The sequence below is a fragment of the Puma concolor genome, chromosome B4, assembly GCF_028749965.1.
Source record: "Puma concolor isolate L17-30 chromosome B4, mPumCon1.1.hap2, whole genome shotgun sequence".
NCBI lineage: Eukaryota > Metazoa > Chordata > Mammalia > Carnivora > Felidae > Puma > Puma concolor.
This window is the reverse complement of record NC_141673.1, coordinates 23733843-23748053: the sequence shown is the minus strand read 5'-3', so window position 1 is coordinate 23748053 and position 14211 is coordinate 23733843. Positions and strand designations below refer to the sequence as shown.

General features: G+C 41.5%; 1 protein-coding gene across 8 annotated transcripts in view; it reads left to right on the top strand.

The window, feature by feature from the left end:
- LOC147578968 (uncharacterized) overlaps positions 1 to 2270 on the top strand; it is a 98254-nt gene extending 95984 nt beyond the window's left edge. For 4 of the 8 annotated variants that reach the window (XR_015253414.1, XR_015253413.1, XR_015253412.1 and 1 more), the window contains 2 exons: positions 323 to 485; positions 586 to 2270. Coding sequence is in view for 1 of the 8 variants with exons in the window: in XM_086712583.1 (XP_086568709.1) it covers positions 323 to 485; positions 586 to 621 (199 nt within the window). In the remaining 7 variants the exon portion in view is untranslated. The remainder of the gene's footprint in view (positions 1 to 322; positions 486 to 585) is intronic. The other 4 variants (XR_015253408.1, XR_015253410.1, XR_015253407.1 and 1 more) reach the window with 1 other exon arrangement.
- The last annotated feature ends 11941 nt before the right edge of the window (positions 2271 to 14211 follow it).

Below are 14211 nucleotides of genomic sequence, written 5' to 3'. Positions count from 1 at the left end.
AACAAAACACATTCATAATTAGAAGAGAAAAGGACTTTCCTTGTTCATTCCAGTTTATAATAAAAAGCCCCTCGCCAAAGTGTCTTAGAAAATAATGCATTCAGACTGAGTCGAATTACCGCCTAGCAGATTCTATTTATCTGTAGCTTAAAAAGCAGCTGCGTTTTTGTAAAAAGCAATGAATGTGGCAGTCCTACTTAAAGGTAGAAGAAAAAGAACACCCCTTGTTTTGTAATAAGGGGATTTTCAATTTAAAAGAGAGAGCGAGCCTGTTGTGTGAAGTACGGTTATTACATTCACTGTATTCTATCTCACCCACCAGGAGGCTAATAATGAAGGGCCGGGGAAGGAGGCCAGTGCTAGGAGGGTTATCTCACTGCCTCAGATGCTGGATAAGTCGAAGGAAGCAGAATCGCTTTTGGATGACATTCAGAAAGGCCGGAGTGATTATTTGGGAGAGAAAAGCCTGCCTATTCTTTTCCAAGGTAAACAGTTCATTTCATCTGTAGGCTGCATGTTTCGATGTAAAAATATGTTTATGTAAAGATATCTATAAAGTTTGCCTTTAAAAAAAAATCATTTTAGGTGCGTGACTGTTCCCCTGGCCTGCCCATCCACTGATGAATTATTAGCAACGTGCCTTAGACAAAGGACGCACGGGAGCCCCACCACACCTAGAGCCACGCTTTGAAGGATCTGCCAAGCTCACTTTTAATCATGAGAAAGAAATTACCCACATGGAGTCAGCAGAAAATGAGAAAGTAGAGCTCGTGCTGCGAATAATTCCAGCAAGTGCCAAGGGGCTAGTTGAGGAATGGCTTCATGAAGTGAATATCTTTAGCTTGTACTTAGGGTTTGGTTAGCGTATAATCATTTTCTCTTTTAGGAGCGTTGACTATCCTCAGTGTCTTTCCTCACTAAAGAGTGCTCAGAGCATTCGTCAGGATGTTGACAGATTTAATATCAGTCTCGTCCTTGTTGTTATTTACTATGACTAATTTTACATGTGCAAATATGCAAAAATCAATTTAGGCGGGGAGGCGCTCCGGAGCCAACGACTGTTAATCGCTGTATGTGTGTGTGTCTCGCTTGCGAGTGGATGTCCAGTAATTTCTGTCTCTGTGTGTGTACGTGCCCTTGTTCTTGTCTTCTCTCCGTTGTGCCATAGGTCGGGAGGTTTGGCCGGCCAATGCCTTCTCAGATGTGGTCTGAGGCTTTCATTTGATTTTTGGACCAGGAAAAAAAGAATGTGTCACATCATGATTAATGGTCAATCTGAATTTTCAATTCATATGAAAGGAGAAGGGGGAGGAGGATATGAGCCCAGTGATGAGACTAACCTTTTCCCTTTGGGAAGAGCATGATTCAAATTAAACATCACTTTCAGTGTGAAATTAGTTTGAAGGCTTCTTTTTTTTTCTCCCCCTGTGCCTGGTTTAACTCCATGGTGGCTGCTCCTGCGGAGAGGACCCTTCCATCCAGCCTCTGTGCCCGAATCTGTTCCCAGTAGGCCATAGTTCCTCTTCTTTTGTTTTATTTTTCTAAAGACCAGGTCCAAGAAACCAAAAAAAAAAAAAAAAAAAAAAAAAAGAATATTTTACTATAAAAGCATCATTATTCACAAGATAAGATTTTCCCCAAAACATGTTATTTCTTTGTGTCCCACTTATGTTTCCAAAAGAGAAAAATAAATAAACAAATAAGTAAATATGTAAATAATGTTCTTCTTTTGAGGATAATTTTGCCAGGGAGGAGGAAAAGGGAAAGCGAGGGATCCTTTCCAAAGACCTTTGAGTGCCCTCTGCTTTATGCCAGTTTCTGCTAGCCGAGTGAGCCACATTGGAGAACAGCAACCCCAAACCCCAAGCTTTCCCTCAGTTCTCTAGTTCCCCACGTAACCGAGTCACAGGATCGCCATGTCAACCTGCAGCAGCTCTGGCTTCAAGCAAGCATATGCCGGGACAGTCTGAAACTACCCTTCAGTACCTACCAGAGACTCAGGCCCAAGCTTGTAGAAAGAACCCACTGTCCATGGAAACGCTGGGCCGCTTGCCCATCTGTGCACATTCTGGATGCCACAGTTAGGCGTCATCAGGATTTGATGTTCCATTGATGCTCTTTCTGGAATTTGGTGGCTTGTAGAGAAAGGACAAGTATAGAAAAGGCCAAGAGACAGGCTCGTTCTTCCATGTCTTTTCAAAAAGAAGATGCTAGGTATTTGTAATCCCTTTCCTACAGGAAGAGAGGTGTGGTGGGGGAGGGGAAGCAGCTGGGTGGGTGAGGTAGGGGAGGGGAGGCAGCTGGGGGCAGAGGTAGAGGTGGAGTGGGGGAGGTGGAAGGTGGAGGCAGATGAGCAGCTGTGTTTATTTTAATACATATCATTTAACCCTCACCTAAAAACAAATTGGAGAGGTTTGGGAGTGCATTAATCTGGACCCAATTAGCATGTCTTTCTCCTTCAAAAGTGCAACCTGAGATTAATGAATATAAAGTAGAGTTTCAGATGCAGTGCTTAAATCATTTGCATGTTTCATGCATGATAATTGAATTTATGTATGCACTTCCTATCATTTAACTATTTCCAGTCTCCTCCCTGTGATTCACACAAACCAAGATTTCATTACAGTAACCTCCAAGTGGAAATAACTTGCCTACACCTTACTCCTAATGAGGAACTCAAGTTCTTGTTTCTTTTATTTGAATTTGAATCATACGATATTTTTTTAAAAAGCAGGGGGAAGTTCTTATTAGTCTGGGACACTCTTTTAGGAGGTGGTAAATAGGCATTCTGAGTTTATTTTTGGAAGGCCGGAAAATCCATGTGAACTTATGGCATTGGCTTATCAGTGGTCACAGAGAACTGGGTTTCAGTGTGGTCACTTATCAATATATTAATAACTCTGAGAGCAATGTCACTTTAATGCAGCATAAAGAACGTTCTTAGGCTCTGGGCCTGAGGTATTTAGATCCCTGGGAGATTTAGTGCACCGGATTGTTTCTGGCATAGACCCTGGCTTCTATAGATGTGGGTGGGGGGATGGTGTCAGCCTCCATGAAGGTCTGTAGATGGGCAGTTAGCACTTGTGGTCTCTTAGTATGTTGTAGGGTTTTTTTTTTTTTTTCTTTCTGTTTTGTTATTTAGGTGTAGAAGGCTTAATGCTGACTTAGAGTGAGCAGGTGCTAAGTTTCCCCCTCTCCACCTGCCCCAGAATGAAAAGTCTGAAAGCTGGCAGTGGGCATGGAAGAGAGCTTCCTGGGGAAGAAGGTGAAGCAAGCGGCTTAAAATAAATCCCCTGGTTTCAGTTCGTATCATTGATTTGTCTGTCTTCTGTCTTTCCTCATGTGTTTCCGAGTCTGATGTCAAAGTGATGAGCTTTTCTGCAGGAATTCTTCCCAGTGTCCTTTGTTTTTGGTGAATTCAATGGTTGAGTGTCGCTGAGTGTCTCTGGTCTTGTTTCCTGGTCCTTGTAGCTAAGAATGTCGTTGAAGGATAAACTCTTGTTAATTTGTGATGTCACAATTTAAGTGTGCTTCCTGTCACTTATGTGTAGTTTAAAATGTTCCTTAATGTAGCATGAAATGATTGGTTAGCTTTGAAATGGTTGTGAAGTCATGTGAAGAAAATAAGTTTTGCATCCGACCAAGATAAATTCACTCTAGTGCTTTATGGCTTTTTATTCCTATGTGATAGTAATAAAGTCTCATGTAGGGATGGAAGCCATGAAATACATTGTGAAAAATCATCAACTAAGAAGGGGCCATCAGTATAGAAAACGGTAGCCTGTGCAGCTGTGAACATGATGGAGAAATGACTTAGTGCATAGCTCTGCTACATGTTTGGTGTCTCTTTGAGTTTCTTTATCCTTAGGTTTTTGACAGCTAAGGAATCTAGGTTACAAGAGTTGATTCATCTTCGTAATCATCGATTTACATGCACATTCGGGTTTGCACATTTCTGTTTATCATACATTTTTCTCCGTGTCCTATTATCCAATGCGCTCTAGGAGAACTGTTAATAGCCCACCAGTCTGGTAGGCAGCGATCAGTCCTCCCATGGCTTCTTTCTCCTGTGGCAGTCTTTATTCTGACACAAAGAAGGAATTGTCAAGTCAGACTTGACCTCTTGGAAATGTGGTCCAGATTGCTCTACTCCCAAGCTCCAAAAAGGTGTACATTGCATGGGCTAGATCAACGCCTCCTCAGATCCGTAAATCCACCAGGCCAGTTCCATGTACAGGTGTAGTTCCGGTAGGGAAACATCCACTGTCGGAGAAGGAGGAGGGAGGGCTTCAGGGTGGAGTCAGGTTCTCCTCTCTGCCACTTGGAGCCCGGGGCAAGTCTTTTCACTCTATATCTTTAAGATTGGGAGAAGTAACACGGCTGGCAAGGTTGTTGTAAGGATTAAATGAAGAAATGTATACAGGACCTAGCAAATTATTGAGCATGTCGGAACAAAAAAAAAAGCCCGTGAGATTTGTTTTTCTATTTTCTTCCCTTTCTTCCCACTCTCCTCCCCCTCCCCTTTCCCTGCCCTCTCCTCCCCACCCCCCACCCCCCCCTTTAGACATTGGTCCAAAAACAGAACCTTTGAGAGAGCAAAGAGTTCTTCTAGAATGTCTAGTTGCACCTCCTTTCCATATGTGGCTTAAATGCCTTGGTTGGGTTCATAGTTTCATTTTTTTTCTAAATGAACTATTTTAATGTTGATGATTGACCTATTTCACTTTTCTTTTTTTCTGTACATACATTTTTCCTTGACCTGTTTTAATATTGACTATTGACCTATACTCTTTTTTACTGGTTTTCTGTATTTTTTTTCAATGAGAATTCTAATAAAGATTATTTGTGTTATCTTTTGCCTCTCCATTTCCTCCACACAATGGGATTTTAGCTTGTGCTCTGAAAATGTCTGGGCTGCCCCAGTAAGATAAATGCTGCCTTTTCCTTGGAAACTGCCCAGGGCAAGGCAGAGAGAACCTTATTCTCCCTGCATTTGCATATCAATGGACTTGGGGAAATTTGTCAGTTTAGTTGTAACTTTGGTGCTGGTTTAACTTTTAAACATATAGAAGTTATCATTTGACTTTATCATGAAAGTCTATAGAATACTTGTGAATAAAGAAAAGGACTTCACAAGTACACAAATGCCAAAACTTTAAAAAAAAAATTGTAGAATGATGTAAGTGTATTACATGCTGTAAAAAATAGAATATAGTGCAAATCAGTGACACCATGTGTGTATCTAGAATTATTTTATTATAACTGAATATTTCTTTATTCTCTTAAGTTTATTTTTGAGAGAGAAAGAGAGAGATTGAGGATGCAAGCAGGGGAGGGGAAGGGCAGAGAGAGAGGGAAAGAGAGAATCCCAAGCAGGTTCCCCACTGTCAACACAGAGCCTGACACAGTGCTCAAACCCATGAACCATAAGATCATGACCTGAGCCTAAACCAAGAGTTAGATGCTTAACTGGCTGAGCCACTCAGGTGCCCCAAACTTTGTTCTTTAAACCCCATGCTTACCTCTATATATCTATCCAGAACTTAGTAATGTCTCTGATGCTTAAGGACATTAGGTAGGTATTCAAATATTTGTGAATAAATGAATGGGGAAAGAGGGAAGGAGAAAGATGGAAGGAAATAAAGAAATAGATAGTCATATCACCCTAATAAATATATTGAATGGTTGGGGAAATAGAGTAAACACACATACATAGTTAAGGGTGAACTGCAAGAAGGAGAGTTTAATTCTGTAGCAGAGTAAATATTCCTAAGTCATTCAAGATAAAATGTAATGAACGGTGAATGTAATGAACAAAATGTAATGAACAGAATTACCATAGGGATCCAGAGCAGGAAAGTTCCCTAGATTCAGGGTAAGATCCATGTTAGGATTTAAAACATCAGCCAGATTTCCATAGGCAAGAGTCAAGGATTTAAACATTAATTTATCAAGGAATTTATGAAAAGCTCAAGTGAGTGGTTCTTGGAAAATTTTCCAACGTACAAAGTATTCTATCCTGGAGAATATATTTACTTCTAAATATCTTCACAAGTACCATTAAAAGCAGATAGTGGATTTTAATGGACCCACTTGCTTAGATTAGTTAATTACTGCAGAGTCTCCGTGGGCTGCAATCAGCTATTATCCATGTGGGGTAGTCTAAGTTGCCATAAGTCTAAGTTGCCAGCATGCCCATGATTTCAAGGGTGGACATGTATTGGCTCAGTTTCTCCCCTCCTTTCCTTGTATGGTTGTATTTAAACTCTGGCACTTGATGGAACTTCGAGGCCACTTGTGCAGTAGTAGTAGCCTTCGAGAAGGACTCAGCCTCCCCCAACAGCTCTGGATATTGAGTCTGCCACTAGACATGGGCCTTTTCAGGGTTATTGGTTGGCAATAAATCTCACAGTGATGCCTGTGTAAAGTGCATATAAATATGTTGACCAGTGGAACAGGATGCTGCACTCACTCAGCAAGTGAACGAGCCCATCTCTGTCTTGCCAGTGGTCATGGATAAGCAGGAGATAGGAGCACCAGCAAAGAGTGAGATTGTGATTAGGGGACAAACAGTCCTTCTCCTTTCCTCTTCCTCCATGTTCTCATCTGAAGTTCCACTTGGTCAGAGCCTTCACCAACAACATCACCCTAATCAACGGAAGATACCATTCGTGGGATCTGGGTTTGGGCACTTTAAGAAAAACCAGATGGTCTTACACATTCAAATCACAAAATGTTGCAATTGTTGGAATTGTGAGGCCTCCTTACAAGGCGAGATAGAGAGCTCAGAATGATGCTTTCATTTTTCCAATGGTCCCTGGTACTCTGAAACCGTGGTTCAAATAGCAAAGCCCAATCTTTCTAGTCACAATTCGAACCTCACCAAGTAGGCATGTCTTCTGAGGTGTTTTTGCCAGAGTGGGGATGGGCTCGGGCTGGCCCTGGCCCACACACTCGCTCACCTGCCTTTGTCACCAGAGTCACCCCCATCTATGTGCAAGGCGTGACGAAGGGGGAGGTCTACCCAGCAGCTCTTGATCACAGTGGTGTCTGTACAGGAGAGCAGAGCCCAGAACTCAGTGAGCACCACATAACATGACCCTCTCGGTCATGGCCTTCAGGTGTCCCATCTCCAAACCCATTCTTGGAATCAGATCTCCAGAAAGGGATGCCCCAGACCCTGTTCTTCTAGATTAGACTGTCCTTGAGTTTGAAACGAGGATGGTAAAAGGGTGGAGTGGAATGGGGTCTAAGCGGATCTCTCATGATTTTACTGAATGGCTCTCCCCACACAGCCTTTCATAAAGCAGGCACCAAGACATATGATCCAGAGATTCAGGCCACTGATGCCAGGCCTCCTTACCTTTCTTTCCACCATCAGTCCTTGTCAAGAATATAAAATAAATTACTTGGTTTAAGTTAATAACATTAGCCACGTTTCTAACCAAGAAACATTAAACACATGAAAGAGATACACAAATATTCTGGGAGTATGTTGGAGTAGAGAATATATAAGCAACTTACTCATCACCCCAAATTAGGTTACAAAATAAAGGCTCAAAATACGCTGATGACTTAATGGCTTGCTTAATTAAATTCAAGGTCTGCAATCAACCACAGGGCCCCACATGCCTGTATTCCCTCCCCCTCTCCAACCTCATCACCTGTCCGTCATTCATCCAGTCCAGCCCCACTGACTTGTGGCATTTCATGAATGTACCAAATGTGCTCCTACTTCAGAGCCTTTGGAATTGCTGTTCCCTCTATTCAGAACACTCTTCTTGGATATTTACATATCTCACTTCTCACCGCCTCAGGTCTGTGCTTTAAAGTCTCCTTATCAGTGAGACCTGCAAGGACCGTCCTCTATAAAATAAGTCCCCTCCTCCTCCAGACACTGACCATTTTACTCTTATCCATCTTTCTTCACAGAAGATACTTTTCATCATCTGATATACAACATATTTCCCTGCTTTTAAAATAGTGATTGATCATCTTTCCTCACTAGAACAGAAGCTCCAGGAGGCCAGGGGATTGATTTGTGTCTCTTGTTGACAGCCTTATCCCCAAAGCCTAGAATTGTATCTGCGCATAGTAGACACTCAAATATTTGTTGAGTGAGGTAAGACTTATCTGGCACCCCCAGGCATCTATGTGTTAAGAGACAGGCATTATGTATCATAATAACAAAGAATCGCTTCTATTTCTCACCATCTGAATTAACCATGCTTTAAGCATTGTATTCTCATAAGATGTGTAGCTTTGTTTTTCCAGTTTCCTCCCTTATAATAATGTTATGTGCGTCTCTGCCCTTGACTTTTATGCCAGTTCTTGGTTAGAATAATTTTTCTTTGTTTTGAGAGAGAGAGAGCACAAGTAGGAGAGAGAGGTGGAGAGAGAGAAAGAGAGAATCTTAAGCAGGCTCCACATTCAGCATGGAGCCCGACATGGGGCTCAATCCCACGACCCTAGGACCTGAGCCAAAATCGAGTCAATTTTCAACCGACTGAGCCACCCAGGTGCCCTAGGATAAATTCTTAATCATGGAATGACAGTATCAGAAGTTTATGGACATTTTTATTGTTCATCACATACATTACCAAATTCCTTTCCAGGCACGCTGTGTCAGTCCACACTCCTGGCAGAACATAGATGTCAGAAAATTTTTGTTGGACTTCTTAAAAATCACTATTATGCCATTTCTATCAGGTTAGACATATTCCCTTGCTCCCTTGGTTCTTTTGCCTTATTCTTCCGAGAGTCTCAAATTGTACTATGTTTACTTTTTCAATTTTGGTTCTGGATTTCTAGGATGAAATAAATTATTTTAAATTGTATTTATTTATTTTGAAAGAGAGAGAGGGAGGGGCAGAGAAAAAGGGAGAGACTCCTAAGCAGTCTTTGCACTGTCAGCATGGACCCTGACATGGGGCTTGATCTCATGCCCCTAAAATCATGACCTGAGCAGAAATCAGGAATTGGACACTTAACTGACCGAGCCACCCAGGTGCCCCTGAAATAAATTATTTTAGAAAGAGAAGTAAAAAATCATCCTTTTCAATTCCCTTATTCTACATATGAGGAAGTGAAGTCCCAAGATCATTCCAGTGGTTGTAAGCAAGGCTACAAGTGAGGGACCCAGGATTGCTCTCGAGTCAGCACCTGAAAATATTTAAAAACCATGAGTCAACTAATAGGCATCAGAGTACCCCATGCTAACTCTTAACCATCAGAGCTACCTGTTCCTTATTAAAATGAATGTCAGAATGTCCACAAGAGTATCTCTTGATGTTGAGAGATTAGCTATATTTACGGTGTGTAGGATGTAACTTTTAAGTTGAACTACCTGTTCTACTTGGCTGTGTTAACTTGTTCTAGAATCTTTTATTTTAGTCTCTCTTGCACAATCTGGCTCCTTCACATTTATCTTCTTTCTGAATTTCATAAAATTACAAGGCAACCAAGAAACCAGCAGCATTCATTGCATTTCTTTAAATACAGGTAAAACAATTAGATTGTTGGTCTGTTTACCAAAAAATAAGATCTTGTGCTTCTCTGGAACTGACACAAAACTGTCACTGAGAGACTTCGTGGGAATGACTATTCAAATCAGCATATACATTTCTAAAAAGCTCTGGAGACATCTATCTACACAGACAAACACACATAATCTCCCATTTCTTTGTAGAAAAATGTACACTAATGAAAATTTGGAAGTATACGTTGCCTTTCCTTTGAGATCCTCAAAACTGGCCCTATACATTTTTTTTCTCATGTGTATATCCCTTCATAAGATCTCCTTTCAGATAAGGTGTTCATACTTTATTCATGAATTGAATTGTTATGAGAATGCCATAGCTAAAGATCAAACCGTGGCTAACATCCATGGTAAACAAGAACAATTAACAGAGCCCTCTTTAATTCCAGACACATCTCGAGGGATGAATCAATTGACAACTTAAATAGGACACTGTGTCCTCATAAAAAGCATTAGTATACAAATATATGTCTTATCCTGGTGCCTACTCTAAATTCAAGAAGTCGGAAATTCCAAACTGTTTATGGAGAATACACTATTATTTACTGATAGGCATTAATGGCTCTATAGAAAATGTAAGAGCCCAGGTGAAATAAATAACTCAATTGACAGGAGACCTCTCAAGGGAACCAGAATGAATGAATTTAATAGTTGTTCACCATAGTTGCATGGTGTAGATGTGTACATGTGGGTGAATCCCACTCCCATTGTTCAGGAGAACAAATTTATTTTATTTTATTTATTTTATTTTTTTTTTAAATTTTTTTTTTCAACGTTTATTCATTTTTTGGGACAGAGAGAGACAGAGCATGAATGGGGGAGGGGCAGAGAGAGAGGGAGACACAGAATCGGAAACAGGCTCCAGGCTCTGAGCCATCAGCCCAGAGCCCGACGCGGGGCTCGAACTCACGGACCGTGAGATCGTGACCTGGCTGAAGTCGGACGCTTAACCGACTGCGCCACCCAGGCGCCCCAAGAACAAATTTATTTTAGATTAAAGGGCAGAGAGTAGGCTCAGCTGAAAGAAACCAGACTATACACAAATAATATATATGGTTTTGCAATTTTTTCATTTTAAATATGTATTTCTTGATCCATATTCCTAGATTATAGAAAATAATTTCACTAAATACTTTTCTCATTTTTATCAAATCCAGATCCTTAAAGCCAGCTGGACCCCCAACATCTGTCAGAAGCTATACCCTCTCACATCTAGAAATAACCTTCTCTTAAGACATTCATGGCCTCTTCCCTTCTCACTTCATTTCCATACTCTCTCCCCCGACAAGGTGCAGAGGAGCTAAGAAAACAATAATCCACTCACAACCTGTCTCAGACCATATCTTTTACATACTTCATCTTGGTTCATCCTCTCAACAACCTTACCAGGAGGATTTTATCCTTATTTTTTTTTCCAGGTTTGAGAACTGAGTGAGAAATTGTGAGTCACTAGGCTGCTTTTCACAAGATTCTCATTATACCCCCAATGTCCGTCCTCAGACCCAGGGCATGACTCATAGTAGGTGTGCCGGTTATTAAGATATTGTCTCTCAGCTCCAAATCTACCTTCAGTGCTTTGTATACAGTGATACAATATGAGTCTTTCCTACTTCTCTTCAGAGGTTTGAGATCAGAGGGAGTGCCCAACACCACCACCACACCACCCCTACACACGCGCGCGTACACACACACACACCTTTCCTTGTTTCCTGTAATGGCTAACCTGCCCAGGAAAGGGAGGACTTGGGACTCTCAATCACTGCCCCCACAGCTGGTTCTTTCTGTTCATTGTTGCCAGCATTTCCCCATAATTCTTGCTAAAGTTCAGAATGATGCTAGAAAAAAGCAGGGATGGTCCTATCAAGACAAAATATCCTCTGAGTACCTGAGTGGCAAGCTTCCTGCTTCCCATGAGGGAAACAAAGTATCAAGGATTACTGAGCCCCTGTGGGGACACTTTCTAGACCATACCCACTTCCTTGTGTAAATACTGCAGTTGTGGGAGGTCTGTATCCTAGGGCAGATGGCATCTAGAATAAAGGAGAATGAAGGAGTATGTATTTCAAAGTGACTGAGCCATCCTTTTGCAATCCACACAAGCTTTCGATACTAGAATACAGAGCACATTGTCCAATGATGGCTGGTGAACGTGACGGTAGAATTACAGTCAAGTGCCCAATGCTGCCCCTGGCTAGATGCATGACCACAAGACGTTCACTTCCTCTCCTGAAGCTGAAATTCCTCACCTGAGGAATTCATCCTTCCCATTTCAGGTTGTTTTGAAGCCCAGCTCAAGCTCTGCATAAGCAGAAATATTTTGGTAAACTACCACTTTGGAAACGTAGCATCTCCAAGGTTGTTAGGTTGGAAACTGACACAAAATGGCAAAAATATAATTTCACTTGAAACTTAATGTGGAGATTTTAAATTCATTCACTGGTTCACACGCTGAGCCCTGTGTCAGGGGCTGGGGATAGTGCCAAGAACAAGGCAGTCACAGTCCTCAGTGGGGCCTAATGGCATGGGGGGAAGACACGGACTGAACAGGTGGTCACAGTAGGATGAGCGTCATGAAAGGGGGTGACCATGACTCAATGGATACATGGCAGTTTCCTTGGGGGAATCAGAGAAGGCCTCCTAGAGAAGTGATATTTAATCCTGGTTTCAGAGGTGGGAGGCCACAAGTTCCTGAATATCATAAACTAGAGTGCACAAAGCTGATACTCTCCTATCCTTCGATTGCCACATCTTACCTAAAGAGTCAAAGTCATTCCTTTTACTCTCACATACACATACAAATTAAAAGGAATTCTTAGGCTAAAGATAGCTGTTTACACAATGCATATCCCTTTCGGACCCTCTTTGGCCAGCTGAACAGGGATTCAGCACCTCTGGAACCATGATACGAGATGCAACTCCATTTCTCATGGTGGGTATAAACAGGGGCCATGTCTCCACTTCTCTGGAGGATAAAAATACATTTTCCTATCACTGCATAAGCAAATCAAGGGCTTCCCATCCAGCTACTTTCCTAAATAAATCTCTCCTCTCTATGCACAAAACTTTTTCAGAGAGGTGTTATTGTGCATGACCTCAGACAAGGTATTGAACCTCTCTATAGAGGAAGAGTAAAACCACAGGGTGTTTCTTGGAGGGTTGTTGTAAGGGCTGAATGAGTTATGACTTAAAATAGAGCCTGAAACATACATAGTAAATGTTATACAAGTGGATGCTAATGTTACTATGATTACAATCACTGTTTCCTTTGTGTTACCTCCTACTTACTCCCGGTTTACTCCAATTTGCTTATACCCCATGACTCATAGCCATAAACAGCTCTTGTTAAGGCCACCAATAGCTTCTATGTAGCTGGATCTGAGGAACTATTTCAGTTCTCATTTTACTAACTTCTCCATAGCAATCTACCCTGTTGATCAGTGCCTTTTGAAAATGTATATTCTCTTCTATTGATGTGATGACACAACAATTTCCTGTTTTTCCTTAGATGTCTCTGGTTATGGTTTAATTTGCTTTGCTGACTTTTCCATCTCTGCCTAGACACTTAATATGAAATTACTCAAGATTTGGGCTTGGGTCTTTCCTCCTCCTTGCCTTAGGTAAGTCTTTTCAAGCTTGTGGCTTCAATAACTTCTTCCCCGATCTCTTTTCTGAGTATCAATTCATATATGTAACTACCTTCTAGATATCCCCACTAGGACGTTACAAAGGTACACCACTGGCAATACGTTCAAAACAATTAATTATCTTCTGCTGCAAACCTGGGACTCCTCTAAATTCCTATCTCAGCAAATTGTATCCATTGCACAAAGTAGAAATCAAGGAATAATCCTTGATTCAGTTCTTTTCCCATTTTTTATCTAATTTCAAGTTATCTCTCATATGTATTTCTTGAATCCATCCACTTGTTTTTGTCCCACTGCCATTACTCAAGGTCAGTATGCAGAATGACTACAGCAGCCTGCAGCTTGGCATTTCCAATCTGGTCTGCACTCTCTCTGGGTCTCCAGCCTCAGGGCAGCCAACCATAGTCCTTCAAATTCAAGTCTGACATGTCAGCTTCGTCTCCTTCTGAAAACCTTTTAAGGGTTTCCTACTTGCTGTTAGAATAAAGGCCAAAGTCATCACCATACCTTCTAAGGTACTGTGGGATCTGGACCCTGTCTTCCTCTCCCACCTCTCTCTCCCCATTGCCCTGTGCACAGTGTTCATTTTAGTATCCATTGGTCTTTCAAACGTGTTAGTACTTTCCCACCTCTTTACACTCATGCCTGTTTCCATCTGGAAGTTTCTTCAAGCTTGCTACTTCACCTCCCTGTTTCTAGGGAGGGACTTCTATGCCACCTTCAGATTCTCCTCCTCCTGTGTGCCACCCACACCCCCTGGCTTCCCAGTCTAGATCAGTTTCATCTGTTACATGTTCCCAACAAAGTGTGTGTCTTTTTTTTAACACGATTTGATTCAGCTTGTAATTATGTATTAGGTGCATTAATTAAATGCTCTTATTCCCAAAGATAATTTAGGTTCCATGATAGAAAGGACTGTTTCTGGTCTTGCCCCTGTTTTCCCCAGTACTTACCAGAGGGCCTATCACATAGAAGGAACTTAGCATTTGTTGAACAATTGAATGAATGATTTCCACATCCTGGCCTATC